Source organism: Cucurbita pepo, chromosome 2, assembly GCF_057944985.1.
Source record: "Cucurbita pepo subsp. pepo isolate OVF chromosome 2, ASM5794498v1, whole genome shotgun sequence".
Taxonomy (NCBI): Eukaryota; Viridiplantae; Streptophyta; class Magnoliopsida; order Cucurbitales; family Cucurbitaceae; genus Cucurbita; species Cucurbita pepo.
Window position 1 is genome coordinate 4,151,177 of NC_141799.1, and position 23,821 is coordinate 4,174,997.

General features: G+C 35.8%; 3 protein-coding genes and 1 non-coding gene across 5 annotated transcripts; all 4 read right to left on the reverse strand.

Moving 5' to 3' along the window:
- Positions 1 to 691: 691 nt before the first annotated feature.
- Positions 692 to 6,910, reverse strand: LOC111787976 (phosphoenolpyruvate carboxylase, housekeeping isozyme). Of its 2 annotated transcripts, none has more exons than XM_087121364.1 (11): positions 6,751 to 6,910; positions 5,840 to 6,027; positions 5,355 to 5,746; positions 4,535 to 4,619; positions 4,108 to 4,330; positions 3,491 to 3,594; positions 3,310 to 3,397; positions 3,019 to 3,173; positions 1,877 to 2,875; positions 1,395 to 1,781; positions 692 to 1,308 (listed from the first exon to the last, which is right to left on the reverse strand). In XM_087121364.1, the coding sequence occupies exons 2-11, from the start codon at positions 6,005 to 6,007 to the stop codon at positions 1,012 to 1,014; spliced, it is 2,898 nt and encodes a 965-aa protein (XP_086977490.1). In that variant the 5' UTR covers positions 6,008 to 6,027; positions 6,751 to 6,910; the 3' UTR covers positions 692 to 1,011. The 2 variants fall into 2 exon arrangements, with proteins under 2 accessions (XP_086977490.1, XP_086977491.1); XM_087121365.1 differs by having other exon boundaries at positions 6,655 to 6,811.
- A 4,388-nt stretch (positions 6,911 to 11,298) lies between these two features.
- On the reverse strand, positions 11,299 to 11,396 carry LOC111789443 (U6 spliceosomal RNA). The gene has a single exon (XR_002814341.2). It is a non-coding gene; the product is annotated as a U6 spliceosomal RNA (small nuclear RNA).
- A 185-nt stretch (positions 11,397 to 11,581) lies between these two features.
- LOC111788535 (protein LIGHT-DEPENDENT SHORT HYPOCOTYLS 10) lies at positions 11,582 to 13,010 on the reverse strand. The gene is made up of 2 exons (XM_023668877.2): positions 12,363 to 13,010; positions 11,582 to 11,804 (listed from the first exon to the last, which is right to left on the reverse strand). Exons 1-2 carry the CDS (start codon positions 12,892 to 12,894, stop codon positions 11,797 to 11,799), a joined length of 540 nt encoding a protein of 179 aa, XP_023524645.1. The 5' UTR covers positions 12,895 to 13,010; the 3' UTR covers positions 11,582 to 11,796.
- A 3,613-nt stretch (positions 13,011 to 16,623) lies between these two features.
- LOC111788534 (TPR repeat-containing thioredoxin TTL1) lies at positions 16,624 to 20,121 on the reverse strand. The gene is made up of 7 exons (XM_023668876.2): positions 18,974 to 20,121; positions 18,673 to 18,868; positions 18,410 to 18,594; positions 17,992 to 18,325; positions 17,690 to 17,894; positions 17,496 to 17,602; positions 16,624 to 17,389 (listed from the first exon to the last, which is right to left on the reverse strand). The coding sequence occupies exons 1-7, from the start codon at positions 19,891 to 19,893 to the stop codon at positions 17,234 to 17,236; spliced, it is 2,103 nt and encodes a 700-aa protein (XP_023524644.2). The 5' UTR covers positions 19,894 to 20,121; the 3' UTR covers positions 16,624 to 17,233.
- Between the last annotated feature and the right edge of the window lie 3,700 nt (positions 20,122 to 23,821).

Sequence of the window (23,821 nt, forward strand, 5' to 3'; positions counted from 1 at the left end):
AATATCACATTTAAAAAATAATCAAGAATTTTTAAAAATAATATTAAAAAGTTAAAAGAACAATTATAGAGATAATACGTAAAGTATTGATATCGTTTTTCGTTCATACATTAATGGTAAATTATTTTTTTAATTATTTTATAAAAGTAAAGAGCGTTAATGTTGCTTTTAAAATTTCATACATATCCGCTAATTTAGGTAACGATCATGGGTTTATAATCCATGAATACTATCTCCATTGATTTGAGATCTTTTGGGAAACCCAAAGCTGAGCTTATGCTCAGAGTGGACAATATCATACAATTTTGGAGAGTCGTGATTCCTAACATGGTATCAGAGCCATGTCCTAAACTTAGCCATGTCAATAGAATCCTCAAATGTTGAACAAAGAACTCCAAAGAAAAAGGACTCGAGGCTCCTAAAAAACATTGTAAAAAATGACTAAAACTCCAAAAGAAAAGGAGTCAAGCCTCGATTAAGGGGAGGCATACTTTGTTCGAGGGGAGGTGTTGGAGGAAAGTCACACATAAGCTAATTTAGGTAATGATCATAGGTTTATGATCGTTTAAGGCCTTTTGGGGAAGCTCAAAGTAAAACCATGAGAGCTTATGCTCAAAGTAGACAATAACATACCATTTTTTAAACATAATACGAACGATCAATTTTCTTTAATATAATTAGAAGATAAAAATGAAGCAAGAGAAACATAATTGAGGGCCAGTTTGATTTTCAACCCACACAATTATTCAAATTTCAAATACATTCGTAAAGAGTCAAACAGAGCGTAGCTCAGAGGTTCAAATCTCCGTACCCTCGTTGATGGTACTTACAACAATGCGTGTATACGTTTTTAAGGTGGCCACACTCGAGAGCCGCTCAATCAAAAGCTGGATTAACTTAAACAACATCTAACTTCTGATGCACAAATTATGAGCCTTATCTTTCATGCCAATTTAGAAACCAGTAAATGAAACAACAATGGGCATAGACTACATATATAATGCCTCATGTTTAACCGGTGTTCTGAAGTCCAGCAGCAATACCCTTCATGGTCAAGATGAGTGTGTCCTCTAGCCCCGGTGCGTAATCGCTCATCGGGTTTAGTTGAATGAGTTCGTCTGCTGGTTTGCTTCCTTCCATTATTTCCTTTGAAATGTGTGGACGAACTTGCACGTTGTAGTTCGGATCACGGATTCGTTTCAGTGTGTATGCTTGGCACACGTTCAGAGTCGTGATGTACGAGTCACGGAGACGGAGTCTTTGCTTCAAGGAAGGATCCCCTTCAAGAAGATCTCTGTGTCCAGCAATCTACAGCACAAGGACAAGGAATTGTTGATTCAACAATGAAAGACCTTGTGTGGCATTTGATTCAATGAAAAATGGCCAGATTTTACCTGTAGTAGAAGGCTCTTCGTTTCTTCGTAGTCGGCTCTCAACCGCTCTCCAAACGACCAGAGGTCCTCCGAAACTAGGAGCTTGTCGTACAAAGCTGCGATCCCAGGGTCTCCTTTGGCGAACACCATTTCGACCAAATCGATGGTGACCCTAAAGAACGGCCATTCGTTGTACATCTCCTGCAACATGTGAAGGTTCTTAACGTTTTTCTGGATAATATGCTTGAATGCGGCCCCGAAGCCTAACCAAACTGGTAGATGGAACCTCGTCTGCGTCCATGCGAAAATCCACGGGATTGCACGAAGTGACTCGATACCGCCGCTTGGCTTTCGCTTCGATGGACGACTACCGATATTCATCCTACCATACTCCAGCTCTGGTGTTGCCTACAATCAGAAGTACAAAACATTTAAGTTAAGAACAGCTCAGTCAGTGCAGATTTCAGTAATGAAATTATGAGTCTATGATGAAGAAATCCTACGAGGCGGAAATACTCCACGAATCGTGGCTCTTTGAAGACAATGGAACGATATTCCTCTGTAGCGACAACGGCCATTTCATCCATCAGTGCACGCCATTCGGGTTTTGGTGAAACTGGAGGGTGCATACCGTGCTCGAGCGTTGCAGCAGTGAAACGTTGGAGCGTTCTAAAACACAAATGCTCCTCTCCAAAGGATTGCTCAATAACTTCACCCTGTACCGTTACACGGAGCGAACCGTGAACCGTCTCAGGTGGTTGGGACAAAATAGCAAGATGAGTTGGTCCACCTCCTCTTCCGACAGTGCCACCACGACCATGAAACATAGTTAGCTTCACACCATATTGCTTAGCAACCTTTATAAGCTCTTCTTGAGCCTTATACAACTGCCAAGCTGCAGAGAACCGTCCAGCGTCTTTGCCAGAATCCGAGTACCCAATCATGACTTCTTGCTTTCCGTTAATCCGATTTCTGTACCAATCTATCGAGAAGAGGCGAGCAAGGGCTGCTGGTGCAGCCTCCAAATCTGCAAGCTTCTCGAACAGCGGAACAACTCTCAATGGTTGCATAACATGGCATTCACGTTGCAAGAGCTCGACTGCCAAAACATCGGATGGAGCGGTGGCCATTGAAATGATATATGCACCGAAGTTATCCGAAGGAAGCTCGGCTATTACGTGGAATGTGTTCAAAACATCAGATATTTCTTCAGTTTTAGGAAGATCAGGACCAAAAAGAGGACGTTTGCCACTGAGTTCAGATAAAAGCCACTCTTGTCGCTGTTCTTCAGACCATTCTTTGTACGAACCGAGTTCCAAATGCTGAGTAATGGCATCCAAGACATCGGTATGACGATCCGACTCTTGCCTGATATCGAGCCTTACAAGTGACAGACCAAAAGTGGACACTTGCCTCAAAAAATCAAGAAGGGTGCCATCAGCAATCGCACGGTCGCCACAACCACAGAGGGATCGGTAGCATAGTTCAAGAGGTTCCAAGAACTGCAAGAAGTTCGAAAATCAATCATAAACATCAGAAACTAACATGAACTTTCAAGCTTTCTTTTAAACTATTTGTTCCATTAGCAAAGTGTTCAATGTAATGATTGTTGTGCTTGACATATGAAGATCCAAGAAGAACAAACCTGCTCGACATTTGTAAAAGTCGCATCCTCGGGGATGTCCGAGTGTCCATGTGCTAACAAATGGCGAGAACGTTCACGTGTTTGATAAAGCTTGTCCCTCACATCGCCAAGAATCACCCGGTACGGTTCATTGCCAGGAACTTGCTTCCAAAATTCTATACCAAAGAAAAAAAAAACTAAATTCACCAGTACCAAACTTAAGTTCTTCTCTACACAGTAAATTTTACAACGAAACTAAACGCATTCGGACGTTTTTTCTTTTACTAGAACACATAAGTCGTGATCGATTACCTATATAGTGTTTTGCATCTCTCCTTGATGAATTATGAAGCATGTCTGCACGTTCACGAAGCTCGCTATTGCATCGCCACATAGACAACTGCAGAAAAATATTATGAGTATGATCCCTCAGTTTATTGATGCTAATTGACCAAATAGCAACATTGCCTATCACACAAATGGGAATAAATACCTCAAACATGAGATCCTCAATCTGTGAGTAGTACAGATTAGCAGCCATCATTCTAGCAAGAAGACAGACATCCCTCGTAACCTCCGGTGTCACCCTAGGATTACCTGTCGACCGATCGAAGAAAAGCTAATAACTTAGAAGCAGCTATGATTTCCAGAGGTATCATCAATGCGGATAAGATATATTTGTAACAGCCCAAATCCATCGCTAGCAGATATTGTCCCCTTTGAGCTTTCCCTAAAGGTTTTAAAACGCGTCTACTAAGGAGAGGTTTCCACACCCTTTTAAGGAATCCTTCGTTCCCCTCTCCAACCGAGATGGGATCTCATAATCCACCCCCCCTTGGGGGGCCAGCATCCAACTCGGTGTCTGGCTTTGATACCATTTGTAACAACCCAAGTCCACGCTAGCAGATATTGTCCTCTTTCCTCTTTGGGCTTTCCCTTCTGGGCTTCCTCTCAAGGTTTTAAAACGCGTCAACTAGGAAGAGGTATCCACACCCTTTTAAGGAATGTTTCGTTCCTCTCTCCACCCGATGTGGGATCTCACAATATCATTGCTACTTTCATAATCGAGTTTCAATGTTCATATTAAGTATACGAAAGAAAAGATTTTACCATCACGGTCACCACCCATCCAGGATGAAAATTGAATAAGCGGTGCATTATGAGGCACACGTTCGTCAATTCCAATATTCTTCAAAGCAGTATCAACACGACGCAGAAATTTAGGAACACCCTTCCAAATCGTCTCGTGGAAGTAGCTCATTCCTGCCCTCATTTCATCTTGTGGGGTAGGAGGAGTCCTACGGATTTCATCGGTACGAAATGCAGCTTGAATCTACAAAAGAATCTTTGTCAAGATCAAATCATTGCAGTAAAATGTCTGGCATATACAAAATGCAGCGTTGCAACGATGTCAAACGGCTACATATATCAATTATTACCTCCAGCAGCATGCATTTATCAAGTGTAAGCATATCTCAACATGATTTAGTCTTAGTATTCACAAGCAGATGACAAACAATAGGAGTGCAAGTTTTACCTCTCTCTGAAGTGCCTCATCAAGCTCTTGCTTGTCATCAGGAGTAATGTCTTTGGAGTACAATTGGACTAAACAATCCCTTATCCTGCGTTTAAAGACAGCAAGACAGACATCTAATTAGTTAGCTTCTCCCAATTTACTGGAACTGACACTCGGAGTATATAAATATCTCAAGCCATCAATAAGATATAAGTTGATAACAAGGACGGTTAGGAATCACGACCCTCCACAATGGTATGATATTCTCCACTTTGAGCATAGGCTCTTATGGCTTTGCTTTTGGCTTCTCCAAAAGCCTCGTACCAATGGAAATGTATTCCTTACTTATAAACCCATGATCAACCTCTTATATTAGCTGACGTGAGACTCCTCTTCCAACAATCCTCAACAATCCTCCCCTCAAACAAAGTACACAATAGAGCCTCTCCTAAGGCCTATGGAGCCCTAGAACAGCCTTCCCTTAATCGAGGCTCGACTCCTTCTCTGGAGTCCTCGAACAAAGTACACCCTTTGTTCGACACTTGAGTCACTTTTGACTACACTTTCGAGGGTCCCAACAACTAAGAATTCTATTGACATGGCTAAGTTGAGGGCATGACTGTAATACCATATTAGGAATCACAACTCTCCACAATGATATGATATTGTCCACTTTGAGCATAGGCTCTCATGGCTTTGTAGATGTATTCCTTACTTAAAAACCATAATCAACCCTTAATTAGCCGACGTGGACTTCTCTTCGAACAATCCTACCAACAACATCTAACGATAAAATATAAAGATAAGCATAAACATGATCGAAAGTAACTCATAAGTCAACCTTGCATGCTTCTGAAGCAAAGATCTACGAACTGATTGAGTAGGATGAGCAGTCAAGACCAAATCTACAGTTTGGTTCTTCAAGGCATCAAAAACTTCCTGAGGGGACTTATTCAAATCACCCACAAGCTTCTTCAAAGTTTCCTCAATATCAGATTCAGTGGTTGCAGAGTTCTCATCAGCAAAATCACCCTTCTTCAGCTTAATCCTTCGACGATAAGCAATCTGAACCTCCTCAGCCAAGTTAGCCAAGTTAAGCATATGGGAGAAAGACTTAGCAATCACTATAGAGTCCCCTGGATCTAAACTAGTCAACACATTTCCAAGCTCCTCAAGTTTCTTCGGATCGTGCTTCCCTTCGTACTCCGCCGACAGTTCATAACATTCTTGCACCTTCCATCCAAAGAAACAAAACTTAGTTCATCCTTCAAAATCAAAGTCAAAATCAAAGTCAAACTCAAAGTCAAATTCCCTGTTCTAACTTACAGTTTCCTTCAGATCCTCCCCATGTAAATCCTGGAGAATGTCAAGGAATCGATCCAGTAACAACGCATCATACTCCACTAGTTTATCATCCTCGCTCACTCTGGCTGGTACTAACATCCGAAGCTGCGCATCAATTGATGCCAACTTCTCCAGATTCCTGTTCGCCATATTTCACACCAAATTCCTCTCTGAAATCACCACATAAACCCCATTAGGCACTCAAAAAACAACACATCAAGCCCACCAAATTAAACCCAAAAGAATGCATCAATTTCAACGACGACCCACAAAAAAGGAGCCTAGAAAAACACGAATTCTGACACTAAAGCCGAAACCCAGTTCGAGAAATGAGTAAATACAGAGACCCTATTAGATTCTACATCGAAATAGATTAAAATTTCACTAAAAACCCTCACGAATAAGCAACAAATACCAAAATGGAGCCTAGAAAAACACGAATTCTGACACTAAACCCAGAACCCAGTTCGAGAATTGAGTAAATACAGAGATCCCATAAGATTCTACATCGAAATAGATTCAAATCTCACTAAAAACCCCCACAAATAAGCAACAAATACCAAAATGGAACCTAGAAAAACACGAATTCTAATACTAAACCCAAAACCCAGTTCGTGAAATGAGTAAAAACAGAGATCCCATAAGATTCTACATCGAAATAGATTCAAATCTCACTAAAAACCCCCACAAATAAGCAACAAATACCAAAATGGAGCCTAGGAAAACACGAATTCTAATACTAAACCCAAAACCCAGTTCGAGAAATGAGTAAAAACAGAGATCCCATAAGATTCTACCTCGAAATAGATTCAAATCTCAGTAAAAACCCCCACAATAAGCAACAAATACCAAAATGGATAGTGGTAATGTGGTATACGTGGAGGAAGACGTACCTGAAAACAAGAGGCGATTAAAAAGGAAGAGTAGGACGAATTGAAATCAGAAGAAAGGGGAGTGGTTGAGATTCTGAGATCCAATGCCAGCGGTTCCAGAGGATTTTATAGAGCCATGGGGCCTCACACTCGATGCTCAAGAACAATGAAAATTACAAAATAAGAAGAAAAGTCGTACATATTCTTTAAATTTTCTATTCAACTAAAAAACTGATAATATAACCGCTAAAATAAATATATATTTCTAAAAATTTAAGACAAAAAAAAAAAAAAAAAAAAAAAAAACATATTAATTCTTTACATTCCTGAAATATCTTAATTAAAAAATTAATATTTATATATATATTTTTTACTTTTTAAAATATAATTTTCTATAAATTGGATATGCTTGAAAATATACTGTAATAGCATATGCTTTAATTCTAATTAGATCTTGAAAATGAAAGGTTCCAATTTTAATTAGAAAATTAAAAAAAAATTGATTTTTATTATTATTTTTATTTATTTTTACGGAGAGTTTCAATACAAAATTATTATAATAATTTATTAATTATTCAATTTTATGTCTCAATTATATAAATTATTATTTTAAATTTGATGAATGTTTAATAGAAAAAATATAAATGATTTAATTTTGTATATTAATTTTATTTAGTATAATCGTAAGGGGTGATGCGATGAGAATATTTAGATCTATTTTTAGTAAAATGAATAATTTATTAAAAATATATAAATTATTTAAATAAATAACAATTTAGTTTAATAAAATATGATAAGCTTGTTAACCCCACAATAATTATTTTAAGTCAACTTGGATAAACAAACAATGACACATGATTAATGCACTAATTATGCCTACGTTCCACTTTCGTAATATTTTGCTATAATTAGGCATGAATTTGGGTCCCTAAATAATTATAATATTTGTTATTTATTTATTTATTTATTTATTGTGCATCGATGTTCGTTTGTCTTGTCGAGACCTACTTCCAAAAAGAGGAAAAAATTCTTTATGTTAGACGAACACGACTTTCCACAATTGTATGATATTGTCCACTTTGAGCATAAGCTCTCCTGGCTTTGCTTTGGGTTTCCCAAAAAAGCCTCAGACCAATAGAGTTAGTATTCTTCACTTATAAACCCATGATCATTCCCTAAATTAACTAATGTGGACACTTTCATCCAACACTATATATATATATATAACAGGGGAGATTCTCTGTGGAGAATCTCGATCTGATCTATTTTTGTGGGAATGGAGATTGAAATAGGTGGTAGGGACAGGAGCGTGGACAGGAAAAGCTTCATTGTCCCTACCTAGATAAAGGATAGATACTCGATCAAAAAATTAAATGTTTGAATCTGACAATTTGTTGCTAGTGTACTAACTACGACGTGAAGGTGAGTGAAGACGAGAGCATTTTTTAGTGGACCCACGTCTTGTTCCCTTAATTGGGTTAGGGGTATTTTCTACGAGTTCGGGTTTGGTTGATGGTTCGTTCGTTAAAGGGTAGGAGTGTCTTTTTGCACTCTCTTACCTTTTTATTTGGGAAAAGAAAGAAAAGGGGACATAGAGAAATGTAGCCGGGCGAAGACAAATGGAGAAAGAGCTAATTGAAATTGAGTTTGTATACCATTTTTATTAAATTTCATCACATTTTTTTTTTTTATATATTTGGCCCACATGCTTTTATTTAACTTATTCAAATCATATTTTAATTCTTCCTGTGACCAATAAAAACCATATAAAGTTTGATATTTTTGTCATTTTAGTTTTGTTTTTGTTTGATTATTAAAATTTCAAAAGTAAAAAAATACAATTTTAAATTGATTTATACGGTTTGAAATTAATTTATGAATTGACTTTGAGTAGTGTTGGTGTCCGTTAACACGAGGTGGGTAGACTTATTTCGTATATATTTTTAAAGATTAATTATATATATATATATATATATATATAAAAAAAAGATGACTTATAGAGATGTCTATTTTATCCACGGCAATCCACTTTGAACTTTTATCCATGAGATCCGCCTTGAATGAGGAGGGATTCCCGTTTAGATAGAGAATGAGAGAAGGAGTAGGGAACGTTTTTTTACCTGTTACATAACTGAGACCGCAAATGGGATTATATTCCTTGTCCTCGTCCAATTCATTGCCCCACTTAATATATATATATATATACACGCGTGCTTGTTAGTAACTATTTTTTAAAAGAATAATCGATCTTTCCAAATTCTCAAAAATAATTTCTACAAAAATAAATGATTTTTTATTTTTATGTTTGTTGTAGGAATGAAAAATGAAATAGGGGGCCGACGCGGTCCCCACACTATGACATCTCTGATAGCTTATAAAAACTTTCTCCGTTGCCCTCAAAGATCTCTAACGGCTTATAAAAGCATGGTGGGGGCAAACTTTCTCCGTTATCAAAATTTGATGGATAATAAGGTAAATTCTCATGGAAACTTTATGGAGAAGAAAGGGCAAAATTGTCAAAACGAATAAAAGCGATTTTTTGGTCGGGGACACAAAGAAGACACGTGGCTTGTACGACACGCTTACTTGGAAGTCCACTATTTCTAAAAATTATTCCACAAAAAAGAAAAAAAAAAAAAAGGTATGCCAAATTTTCGGAATGCCCTAATTTTTATCTCACTTAAAAAAGAATATTCGAATTTTACAAAAAAAAAAAAAAAAAAAAGATGCCAATGCATGCCAACCATTCAAATTTTCTCTCACTATCTCTTCAAATAATAATAATAATTTTCAAAGCTCGGTTCTTTTTTCCTTTGTTGTTCAATAATAATAATAAATAAATAAATTTCCAATGACTCAATCATAAAAACTTCAAAATGAAATCTGTGTAGCTTGGAACAATCCTATATTTAAAGTCATCAAATGTCTGATCCAAATTTTAGACATGGAACATGACTACGTATTTTTGTTTTTAGTTGCGTAGGTTGAATTAATAAATGGTAGGTTTGAAAAGTAAATTCAAATATCATACGTCAGCTTAATTAATAATTGTCAATAATTAGAATTATTTAATTACAATGTGGACTTTCGAGTGAGACAAAACATAAACCTAGCACATTATTTAATATGGTAAAGGTATTAATTAAGTCCAATTATTTTGTAGGTTTGACTTTTAATAATACTGTTTTGGTTGACTTTTATATATAAAAAAAAAAACAGAATTATTGGTTTTTTTGGAAATAAAAAATAGCATTATTGGTTTGACGATAAGGTATCATAGCCTTATTATAAGCTATTGGTAGATACTAGAGAGGCGTGATAAACCACACCATTTATTTGGATTTTATTAATTCAATAATCAATAGAAAAATATGCATAGCTTATCACTAAAATATATATTAATTATATATGATATTTTTGTAATATTTTGGTTAAATAATAAATTTATTTGATCTTTAAACTTTTAAAATAATAAATTTAGTTTAAGCTTTTGATTTATTTTTTTATTTTTTAGGAACTGTCTGTAATCGTGGGCCTTTTTCAAGACAGGCCCAAGAAATTTCCGCTGGACTAAAAGTTCTGAGCCCATTTGTTTCCCTTTTTTTTTCGAAAGCCCGAAACGACATGTCGGATTTTAATTAATTAATTAATTAATTAATTAATCAAGCATTAACTTGAAAATAATGCACGTTTACTATTCATTAACGTTGTGATAATTTTTTTTTTTTTTTTGGAGAAATCTTAATCAAAGTCTCGAACACCGTAACCCTCGAGCTTTTCGAGCTATACTCTTTGAGTTTATTTGACTCGCATAAAGTTAGCTCTTAAATAAGTTATTCACTCTAGACTCTCTTCTTTCTTTCGGTATCAAAGCTACCCCATGAACGACAAAAACGTTGTCGTCACTGTACAAGCGATTTGAGAACGGAGTGTTTTTAATCCCACATTAACTAGGGAATGAAGATTCGAGGAAACCTCTTTCTAAAATATCCATTTTAAAACTGTGAGACTGATGGTAATACGTAATGGGCCAAACGAACAATATTTACTAGCTGTGGACTTAGAACTGTTACATTTTCATTTTCGGTTTGAGGGATTTATATTTTAATATTGTTAAACAATAAAAATTAAATAGTTCTTTAAAGGGTTTTAATTTTATATTTTTATTTTTAGAAAATAGGGTGTGATAATAGATAGAGACATGAAAAGTTCATAAAATGGAATCCTAAGATGAATGTTATGATGGAAAATCATATCATATATCTAACAGCTTGTCCTATTAATTCCAAAAGTATTTTCCGATCGACGGTGAGAATTTAAAAATCTAGCATTTGAGCTGAATTGTGATGTCCGAGTAAAGAAATAGTACATGAATGAACATGATGCAGAATTTGTAATAGTCCGAGGCTACTATTAACAGATATTGTTCGCTTTGATCCATTACGGTTTTAAAACGCGTCTATTAGGGAGAGGTTTCCACACCTTCGTTCCTCTTTCCAACTAATGTGAGATCTAACAATTCACCCATCTTGAGGGCTCAACGTTCTCGCTGACACACCACCTAATGCCTAGCTCTAATACCATTTGTCGATTTGTGCATGTCATCCTTACCCCGGAGTCATGCTAATCTTTTTTGTATCATTCTAATTTTATCATATGTCCTTAACCCGTGTTGGTCTGGGAATATCAAGGCATCAAATGGTGATTTTAGATTTCGACTCGTGATCACTTTAGCTTATACTAATATAAACGTTAGTTTTTAAACTAACATTTTATACTATATATTAAACTTTTATAAATCGTAATTGAACAAGTTTCATAAACGAAAAATCATATATATTTGAAAGGGAACGACACTAAATACTTATATAATTATAATCCAAGCTGAATAGTATAGTAAATTTGACACAAAATCTCAATAAAAAAAGCATTCAGAAACTGTCTGTGCTGAGCTTCGAGTTATAGAACCAAATAAAACACAATGCTTTCGGTTCTAAGGAAAAACAGCTAAACTTCAATTCAAATGAACTCGACAGTGCTCGCTAATCCAAAGCCTTGGGAAGTTGTTTAGGCCCCTGAATCAAAAAACTTGCCATAAGCAACCAATTTAAACATAGTTCAACTAGTTAAGACATACATACTCCCGAAGATCAAATGTTCGGATCTTCCACTTCTACATGGTAAACTCAATAGAGACTATATTTGTGTATGACGAACAACATGTCGATAACCTTTACGAATTATTGTCTCGAACTGTTTAGAAACATACCGATGAGCAGAATAAATAAGAAAAAACAATGAAACATTACAAATGGGTTTAACTTTCTTGAAAAAGAAAAAGGAGAGTAAGAAAAAGTCAGAGTAATAATAGTTGTTATAGAGTTCTAATCACATATATTCCGAGTAGCCGGGTATTATGAAATTTAGGGCTTTCAAGAAGCACTTCGTCTACGGTTTTATCCTTAAAACTTTGCCTATTCGTAAAAATTAGAACGTTTGGTATCAATACGAGTATAGTTTAATTGTTAAAACCTAGTTCATTCTCTAGAGATCGAATGTTCTAATACTCATCGTAGGACTTGTTCGATGAGTAGTTTTGCCAGTAATAAGAAACGAGATTGATCGGGTATTACCTTCATCAGTCTTTGTTGGGTTCTTCTTTTTCTTCTTCTTATATGGAATTCCTCTTGCTTTTGATTGAGAGTCCCTTATTTCTCGTAGATAAATTCTTATAGCACCACTTGCAAATGGATTAGTCTCCGAAGAACCTCCATTTTCTTCATAAGCAGCTCTAAGTCGACCAATAAGAGCATCAAGACTACCCCAAGCTTGTTTAAGAGGGCAAGTACAAGGTCCCGGTGGTTCAGGTTGTCCGAAAAAACCACACCCATTTAAGTGAACTTTTGTCTTACCAAATTGGTCGAGATAACGAAGGAAATCCAACACATGACTTGAATTACATTGCGAAATTGCCAAGGGAGGTCGTTGATTCCTCAAATATTGCCCAAAAGTGTACCAGTCTCGCCTCTTTTGCGACTCGTAACGACTCACTGGAACAAGCTGTTGTTGTTGGTGCTGTTGCTGATTGTTATCATCAACGATAACTAGAGAAGACGAACTCGATGACGATCCTTCTCCAACGTCGTTGCCTTTACTAGTCGACATACGTGAAGAACAACAATATCAATCTCTCAAGGTGGGAGTGGAGGAGCACAAGAAAATGAAGATCATATCATGGGGATAGGAGGAGACATGATATGGTCCAACATCAAAATGCTTTATTAATTTCACCCTCTTTTTCTTCCTCTCTCTCCCACACAACTTTCTTTTAATCGTACTATATTATCCCATTAACCCATTCTTTCTCGATATAATTAAATTTTCTAGTGTCAAATTCAATCATTATCGTGCCTCTATTCGTGTCATCAATCGTAATCTAATGTAAAATTAGGTTATAAGTTAATCTGTTTCAGTAAATCTCTCCATAAAAACTCGACACGTAATGCTCGAAAAACAAATCCAACGGTGTTGATTTTTTTACCCTCGTTCTCGATATTGATGAATGCTCGACGGGTTTCAAAAAAAAGCTTGAAAGTAAAGGAAAAATGAATAGAAAACGAACCAATATAGGAAAAGGAACGATTTTCCCGTACCTAGGAAATCATCTTTGTCTGCAAAACTTTAATTCAATTTACCATGACATTAAACCGCAAATTAATTCAAATATTATTATTTATGAACCCGCACGTGCGAAGATTATTTATTTTTATAAATAATTTAATACACATTTTGATATATTTTATATAATTTTTTTTAATCAATGATATGGTTGAAAATAATATCTTTTTTTAAGACGGTAATGATAGAACAATAGACCAAATCACAACCTAAGTTTTAATTTGTTGATAAATTATAATTAATGGCCGACTAAACATCTCGATGCCGACACATGTCGCGTTTTGATTGGCGGCCGTATAATCTTAATTAGCATTAGCACTGCTAATCATGGTTTAGGAACAGTAGATTAATGATATCTAATTACTATTCATTTTTTTAGTGTTTGCTTTTTCTTTTATATTATCTCTAAATATCAATTTTCTTAAATTTCTGTAATAAATTGAAAAAAAAAAAAAAAAAAAAAAAAAAAAAAACCTTAAAAAGTTGACACATGATTTTTAATGTTTTTTTTTACTCAATTTGGTCTGGTCTATGAAACCTTAATTTTGATGTTTTTTTTACTCAATTTAGTGTAATCTATGAAAACCTATGTGACAACCTCGATAGTCATCACGGGTTTTTTTAACATGTTTTGTCTTCACTCATATGTTTAGAAAAAATCTCAAGAGATCGCCCGACATAAATTTTGTGACGCCTGAGTAAATGAAGGATATATGAATGAACCAAGACTGCATTCGAATGAGAGTGATCTTGAAGATAAGATGATTACGAAAGAATTAAACGAATTGAAAGTTATTACCTATACCAACAATCATTTCTTTTCGATAGTTTAATCATAGAAACTCCAAGGTTAAGCGTGATTTGCTTGAATTGGGTGACCTCTAGGAAATTTTCCTCGAATGCATATGAGTGAAGACAAAACATCCTAGAAAGGACTCGTGTTGGTCTGTGGGTATAATATTTGCTCTTGAAAGCAAGGGATGAGTAACGTGATCATGTCGCAAAAGATTGTTGGAGCTGATGAGATTTGACCTAAACTATAAACCCTAAGCATGATCATCGAGATTTGACCAAAAAAAAAAAAAAAAAAAAGTTCGAAGGGATGGAATTAGAATCTCGAGGAGTGAATGTGTCCAAGTTTTTGAAGACAACAATTCCATTCTCTCCATCAATACGATACATTTACACATCAAACATGTACCTCGTTCTTCTCTACAAAATTTGAGTGTTATCATTGTAAGTTTGAAAATGGTTTAGAGTATCGATAAGACGGGACGACAATGGAGAGAAGCCATCTTTTCGTATTCTTTATCGTTTTCTTTTTTCTTATCCTGTCGAGCAAGTTTTCTTTTGGAGAAAAACGTTTTTTTGAAATATCGTAAAATTTATATATCCGACTCAAAACTTAAATTTGTATTTTGGTTCTCGGTAATACAAGTTCATTGTTGAACCGATGATTCAAATTTCAATACCCATAAGTATTTCTCTCACGAACAACCATAATAGACCAAAAGAGTCCTTTTTTTTTTTTTTTTTTTTTTTTTTTTTTTTTTTTTTTGGACCTTCGAGCTCAACCTCTTAATATAGAATGATTTGATAACGAGCTCAACGTCTTCACTCATGTTAACTAATTGTATAATATCTCGATATTGAGTAACAAAATAAAGAAAACTATGAGCAATTCCCGACGGAGGATTTTGGCCTGGACCTGTTCTTCAAGGACCCCCCCCCCCCCCCCCCCCCCGTCCGCTTTTTGAGCAACCCTTTTTTTTAGTTGGGCCTCTACAATCGCCCTAATACGGGCTGGATCCCTTTCTCCGTACACATCCATATCGGGTCGGGAGTCTCCTCAATCAACAGGAACTTGTACTTCTTCCCGTGAAGGTAGATCGAGATCCATGTCCCACCGAAGGAAAGAGTTTGAGCTCAATGCGCTTAAACCCCGAACCATCTTGACCTCGACTAAGTCCGAGAAGCCGCTTACAGTCCATACACTCATCTCAAGAATAGAAGAGTTGTGTATTCTCACCAAAAAGTCAAATATTTGTATTTTCAAACTCAAAAGAGTCAAAATTAAAACAAAATCCAAATTCTAAAATTAAATGAAACCTAAAATGGTAATTCCACAAATAAATTACCGAAATAAATAGTTGGGAAAGTTGATATCTTTTTTTTTTTACCGTTTACCACCTTTATTTTTTTTTTTACCCTTTAAGCGTCCTCAATCCACGCGCTCCCTCACCGATTTGTCCTTTTCTTCATTAAAGCTTTCAAAATGTCGTTGTTCGTACCACTATTTTGTTTTTTTGTTTAAAAGTTTCAATTTTTTATTTTCCTTTTTCCAACTATTTTTTAACGCCTCACCCCTAAAATCTACATATTTATAGTAAATAAATTAATAAAAATAACTTTAAATTTTATATTTGGTTAAAATATTTTAAATTTTTTAATAATATCCAAAAGAGTATAGAAAATAGTGAAATACTAAATATTTCAAAACTTAACGTGTTCGGTGTTCGATGATGTAAGTCCTACGTCCGCTAATTTAGGGAATGATCATGAGTTTATAAGTGAGGAATACTAACTCCATTGTTATGAGGCCTTTTGAAAAGCACAAAGCAAAGCCAAAGTGGACAATATCATACTATTGTGGAGAGTCGTGAGAGCTTATGCTCAAAGTGGACAATATCATACCATTGTGGAGAATCGTGAGAGCTTATGCTCAAAGTGGACAATATCATACCATTGTGGAGAGTCGTCAACGACCCATAGTCTCTACTAATCGTAGACTTGAAGTGTTTAAGACTAACTTAAATCTACCCATTATCGGACCCATATTCATTATCCTACTAAATTTCACCGTTGATGTCGTTAACGAACAAACGATTTTGCAAAGAAAACAATCCCTTGAAATAATGGCATGTTGTGATAGCATGGAAGTTGACATAAAGTGGTGAAAATGGCCCTTTTTTTTGTTTGTTTTGCTTTGAAGAACAGTCTGTTGTTCTACACTTTAAAAGAGCAATGAATGAAACCAGCTACCCAACAACCCACTACTTATTAAGAACAAATTCAAATCAGCAGCAGCAGCAGCAGCAGAGCATTGAATGGCCTTTCCAAAAGATACCCATCTTGTGAAAATAGATACCCATTTTGTGAAAATAGATACCCATTTTGTGAAAACAGATACCCATTTCATCAACATTCATCAACAAGTTTGATTTTTAATTGTTTGTTATTAAATGAGAAAATGTTTGAAGAACAGAAGAACTAACAATGTATTCAATTCACAAACCCCATCACAAATCCACCATTTTTATGCCCATCAATCCATCCAATTCCCCTGCCCTCTTCCTGTTTGGTGTTTTTTTGGGGTTTTTTTTGTTCTTGTATGTATCATATATGCATGTACAGAGATCCTCCTCCTCACTTACCAACACCCATTTCTTTCTCTCCCTCTCGAAAATGTAGCTCGATGGAACGGGGAGTAGAGACCGATACCGATAATGCGAGGAAGTGATGTAAGGCAAGCTTATGGGAAAATGATATGTAACAAAAGGAGATGGAACCAGAGAGCAATGAGGAATGAATGAATAGAATAATAAGAACAACTCCAAAAATGAACTAAACTATCTCTCTCTGGATGCCCCATTGGTTGGATTATGGGATTATTTTCGAGCTTTCGAATACTCATGGTTATCAGGTAATTCCTTGATCTCGTAGGAAGGAGTTTCGGGTGGTGTTTCGTTCAAATCAGGGTTCGGTAGGGAGAGGAGAATAAGGAAACGAACGAGCATGGGTCGTTGCAGTAATAGAGACTCGAGTTCTATAAGAAGCTATAATACCTCACTGAGTACTCTAACATGTCGTGAGTCGGAGATATGATCTCTTTTACTCGGTTTCCACTTTTGTAAATCTTGAACGTCGGTACGATCCTTACGTTTTCGGTATCTGCAATTGCTGGACTATCTTCCAGATTCACCTTTTATGACAAACAAAAAGGATAACATGTTAAGGATGAACATCTTGCGTAACGTTCGTTGTAAACCGACATTGTCGAGATGAAGCGAAGAAGACAGACATCTTACCTTGAGGAAATTAATGGAAGGATAGCGACGACAAAGGATGTCGACGAATGGCGATATCTGCTTGCATTGTATATCGGAATCTACTTTGAAATGAACAACAGTGACGCCTGCAATTCGAAGTTGAATATCGAATCAATGGCCAAATATCAGTTGAAGATACAGCAAAAGCTCAATGTTTAACACTTAAACCAGACCTGGGAACGATATCGCAGCTCGGAACTGATCTATGCTGGAAACCACCTCGACTTCGCCACCGAACTTCAGATTATGAACTTCTTCACCACGTGATTTCTTTAACGCGACTTGAGCATGAAAAAGAGATTCAGCAACTTCATTGTCATCTGGAAGTTCCCTCCTTAAAGCTTCGTAATCTCGTATAGCGTCCTCCCATCTTTCGAGCTGCAGTCGATCCAAAACCGAGTTATAGAAACAAAAACGAGGTATCGCATATGAAGAATGCAGCAGGAGGTATCGTGTATTAGCTAAGCCAATTTACCTTACTATTTGAGGCAGCCCTTCGAAGGAGGGCCTTCGTGTACGTCGGTTGGATAAGTAACGCTTGATTACAGTCTTCGATAGACCGCTCCCACATCCCGAGTTTAAACCAACAGGCTGCTCGATTGCAGTAGAGGACCGAGTTCGAATGATCAAGCTTAAGTCCTTCCCCATATGCTGAGCAAGCTTCTGTATACCTTTCTGATTTAAAGAGATCGTTGCCTCGAGTACGAGCTCGTGCAACCAACCGAACGTTACTAAGCAGCATTGCCACTTCTACATTTCGAGGATCAATCTGTGCAGCTTTCTCAGCAGCCGTAACTGCATTCTCAAACCTGCAACATATCCATTATCCAATTCCCACGCTCTCAAAACCGTTTCGAAATCGGACTTTCGAAGCTAAAATTTTAAGAACATACCTTCCTAGCGCCATCTCGATTTGGGCATGAATGAAATGAGAGTAAGCTTCCGAAATCATCCCGAAAAACTTCATTTGTAAGCACGTATTAATCGATGGATGTAACTTCGGAATGCTTAATAAGCTGGATTCAGCATCTTCAATCTGATGAAGCTTTAAAAGAGCTTCCACTTTACTCAGAAACAGCTGTAGATACATAAACAATCAAACCAATCAGTCCTTTTCGTTCTCAATCGATATCGAAAACGTTAGAATAGCTCTTACCTGAGGCGAAGAATCAGCTCCACCAGCAATCGCAGCATCGGCCTCCTTCAATACGCTTCGCCAATCTTTGAGTCGACGGGCATCCCTGCATTTGCTTATATGCCTTTCGACTGCCTGCAGTCTCAGCAGCTCGCTCGGATCGGGCTGAACGCCGGGAAAACAAAGATGTTTCCTAGCATTCTCTACATGTCCTAACCTGCAAGCATCCAGACATAACAAATAAGCTAAATCATCAATTCAGCTACAAAGATATCAGTACTAACAGCACAGACAAATATGAACAATCCAAATCTCAACTCACCTACGAAACAAGGATGCCAAACGCTGATGAGCCCTCACATAATTGGGATCCAATCTTACTGCCTCCTCGCACTCGCTTACCGCCTCGCCAAGCCGCCTGAGCCCGGTCAAGGCAGCAGCACGGTTGCTCCGGTAAGCTGCATTGGCCGGGGAAACCGCAATGGCTCGATCATAGAGACTCAAAGCTTCAGCAAAATGCCCCTTTTTGTATTGTTCATTTCCAGCTCTCTTCAACTCCTCTGGATCCCCACTCTGTTTCGCCCTCTTCAGCGAGTCACCACCACCACCACCACCACCACAACCGGCCCTCGAGCTAACATTACTAACCGATTCAACGCCGCCGGTTTTAACACCGCCGAGGCCCCGCATTATACTCCCATGGCCGTAATTTCCCGACCCAGAACCCAAAACATCGGATCTCGAACTCCGGTTGGTCGACGGCATGCTCGTTTTCAAAACCCTTCCAGAAGGGCAAATATTACCGGTGGGAAGCACATTCGACGGGGAAGTAACAGAGGTTTGAGACTGACCCGAATAGATTAACGGATGACTCGATCCAGAATCGGATCTAGTATGACCAGACTTGAAATTTCTAGGAGTCCCAATGGATCGGAGGCTCTCCGCCGCAGTTGGGCTGCTCTCGCTAGACCCAGAGAGTTCACCGGAATGATTATTAGGACCCGAATCAGATCTTTTGGCAACTGGGTTCGTTACATTCCGGCCAGAAACGGACCCGGACGAGCTGGAACTACTACTCGCAGCAGGGCCGCCACCAGTCTGGTTCCGAGTCCGTAATGGCGAAACAGGGGAACCCAGATCTAGGTCGCGAAAATCAGGCTTGTTGGGTTCACAAGTGAGGGAATCACGCAACCGATCGGAGAGATGGTCGTAGTCCGAAATGGGATTGAGAGAATGCGACATTTTGAGGCCTGAAAAACGAAATCCAGTTACCGTAGAGGGGAAGAATGAGATTATGAGAGAAGCCGTAAAGAAAACAGAGGAAATCCGTGGAAAAGAGAGAAATTAAAGAATGAATGTTGAGAGAGCTATGTTTCCCCCTCACAGAGGGAGGAAGAAGAAATGGAAAATTGGATGAGATTTTACAGAGTTTTTGAGAGATTGAAGAAAAAAGAAGCAACTTCTACATTAATTTAGCTCTTTTATACACTCCACTTGCTGCTTCACGAGACAAGTTTTCTGTTTTTTTTTTTTTTTTTTTTTTTTTTTTTTTTTTTTAATAAATAAATTAAATTTATTTATTTTCTTATCTTTATTAAACACTCTCTTCTTCTTCTTCTCTTCTTCTTCTTCTTCTTCTTCTTCGTCTTCCTCTTCCTCTTCCTCTTGCATAATTCTAGTTTGTTTTTTTCTTTTTCCAGAATTGAGCTTTCTCCACTCTCTTCCTTGGCGCGTGTATCTCACTCTCTCACACCTTTTTTTTTTCTTTTCTTTTTTTTTTTAATTTGGATAAAAATTATTTTTTTCTTATTATAATTTAGAAAAATGATGACCATGTTGAATTGATGTAAAATGGACCTTTATCAATGGGACAAAAATGTAAAAGATTGAATGATGGAAGCTCAAAAAATGATTTTACATTTTGTTTGGACCGGTAAAAAAATATCAAGAAATATAGCTTGTTTGAGCTTCAGAGTCTTATTTATTTAAATATGTTAGATGAACACGACTCTCCATTATGGTATGATAATGAGTGAAAGGCTTTGCTTCGGCTTCCCCCAGAAAACCTTATACCAATAGAGATAGCATTCCTGGATTATAAACTCATGATCATGCCCTAAATTAATGTGAGGTGGGATTTTTATCCAATACTAAAAAAAAATTAAATAATTCTTCTACTTTATTTTTTATTTTAATTTCTTTTAAGTTGTTTCCGAAAAATGGCTACCAAAGATAGAAATAAGTGAGAGAGTGAAGAAAGATTTCCATTCATTAGGTGAATAGTGTCGGAGACAGAAATTATATTATTTATTCCTAAACTTACCCACGTCATTATATGTATACCGAAACTAACTTATTATAATATTATATATATGATTATTAAAAATTGTTTAAAACAAATATTTTTAAAAATTGTAAATAATAGATGAAAAATTAAAAAAAAAACAAATATATAAAAAAGAGGAGAGTTGCATATTTATTATATCTAACTAACAAGATAAGTATGAAAGTTGTTAATAATTATTGTTATCTAATTAAATAATAATGAAGATACGATGTATCAAATTAATAAATAAAAGAAAATCCGAAAAATATTCAATAATAAATTCCACGTGTTTATTCCAGAAGACTCCGACCCCACTTTTCTGGTCCCCACCGGTTAATATAATCGCTATAAACTGGAATTTTTATAATTAAATTTTATTGGATTCTCTTCCCCTTCCCATTTCTTCTTTTTTTTTAGTTAAACAATAATTAATATTATTGCCTTAAAAAATATTCAAAATTTTAAATTTAATTCACTGAATTATTTTTACTATTTATTATTTGCAAGAAAGCGATGATAAATATGTTGGATGATGGAAGTCCCACATCGACTAATTTAGGGAATGATCATGGGTTTATAAGTGAGAAATGCTAACTCCATTGGTATGAGGCCTCTTGGGGAAGCCCAAAGCAAAGCCATGAGAGCTTATGCTCAAAGTGGACAATATCATACCATTGTGGAGAATCGTGTTCGTCTAACAAAATATATATTAAATTATATTAAACGTGGGTGTTTTTAAAAATAATTAAACATGAAATAATAATAAACTAAAAAACAAAACAAAATCATTGCACAATTAATGTATTTCTTTGTCCATTCATGCATTAATATTTGACTTTTTGACCATCTAAATTTTATTCTCGAGAAAAATAATAGCTAAACGAGAGGTTAGTAACTAGTCGAGTTTATCAGTTTCTAATTTTTTAGTAACTAGTTATGAGAATTTTATTTATTTATCGTTAGCAAATTTGACTTTTTGGTTTTTGTTTAGTCAATGCATAGTTTGACTTAATATAACTCACGTGATGTTTGGTTCGTTTAATCTAGTAGTTTGACTTAATGTTATTTAGGAAATTAATTAATTAAAGAAAGTCTTAAAATTCAATTGATTACTATACTATATAGAGTATTTAATAGTGATAATTAAAATTTTAATCCCGATTATAAAAATTTTAAAATTTTGCTCCCTGGTCCCTCGTTGGTTACCTATTTATCCTAGATTCCTGTACTTTCCATATTTACAATTTCTTACGCAAGCCAGAAACTGACACGAAAATTATCATAATTACCCTGAAACTTTATTTAATTACAGAAAGAGCCCCCACACGTGGCAGAGATCTAAGGGGTCATTTACACAGTTGAATCTGGTGGTATTTTCGTAAATTATGGTGATAGTTAGGGGTGTTATAGGAAGATTAGGAATTAGAAGCAGGGAAGTAGCTGGCCATGTGCTGGAGAAAGTGGCATGCCAGCTGGCCCATTCAGGATGGAGGCTGAAGGATGAGAGTGTCATCCAGCTAAGCAAACGACGTCAAAGAGATTTTGGTAACGGCCGTTAATTAAAAAAAAAAAAAAAAAGAGACGGCGACAGAAGCCGGGAGGGAAGGGAATGATGAGGAGGCCATCCATGTCATTGCCAGGTAGACTAATCCCCTCCCACAACTTCTCACATCCTCATGTGCTTTTTCAAATTGACAATATTACCCTTCACCTCTCGTTTTTAAAATTTGATACGGATTAATTTCATTTTTTTAGACTTAATTCAAACAAACTTTCTAATCCGCTTTCAGTCATTCTAGACGGTTAAAGTTCTTTAAAAGATTTGACTTGAAATTGTAACGTCCAATTCTGACACAATAATAAATAGGGGAAGTGAATAGTAAAGAAGGGAATAGAAATAATAATGTGGAGAAGACTATATAATATACATAACATTTAAATTTAGTATATAGTTTTGTAAATCACAACGGTAACGTGAATGAAATAATGCGAAGAGGAAAACATAAAAATAAAAGTGATGGGTGGCCTCAAGGAGAGGGACATTCAACATTTATTGCTGTTGTTCCCTTGTCTCCAAACTCCAATTATTATTATTATTATTTTATTATTACATTGCATTTAACAAAAAAATATTGTACAAACATTGGGTTTAACCATGATTTATCAAAGTTTGAGGGATAGTTATTGAAATTAAAAGTTAAAGTGGGTAATTTTTACAAATACAATAAAATAGAGGGGGGTTTGTGTAATTTGTTCATATTTTAATATTGTTTATTGTGTGACCAAGTAACGTTGTCTAAAAAAACAAAAAAATTATATTTGATTTTCGGAAAATAAATAAATAAATAAATAAATAAAAAGTTTGGAATTTCCATGCACTGCCATAAAACCCAACAAAAAGGACAGTTTTTGGGTTTCAATTTTGTCTTCAATGTCTCTCTGTCTTAACGGTTCCACTTCACTCCTAATCTTAATTAAGGCCTTAATTACTTAATTACTTAATTCGGTTTGGCTTAGTTTCATGAACAAACCCTATAGATTTACTCAACTTTATTTTTTTTAATAATAATAATGTAATTAACCCACTAATCATGTTCGTATTTACCATTCAATTAATAATTTTCATAAAAAAAAATTTAGATTTTTTATTTATAAAATGACTGATCTCTTGAATCAATCAAAATTTCAAGTTAGTTTGTTCCGTGACAAACTACTCAAATAGAGTTTACAACTTGACTCGACTCAACCCAATCAAACTATATTTACAGATTTTTCGAATTTTTTTTTAAAATAATTTAATAAATGAATCGGTCAAAAATAAATTTGACTCTTAAATAAGAGAAT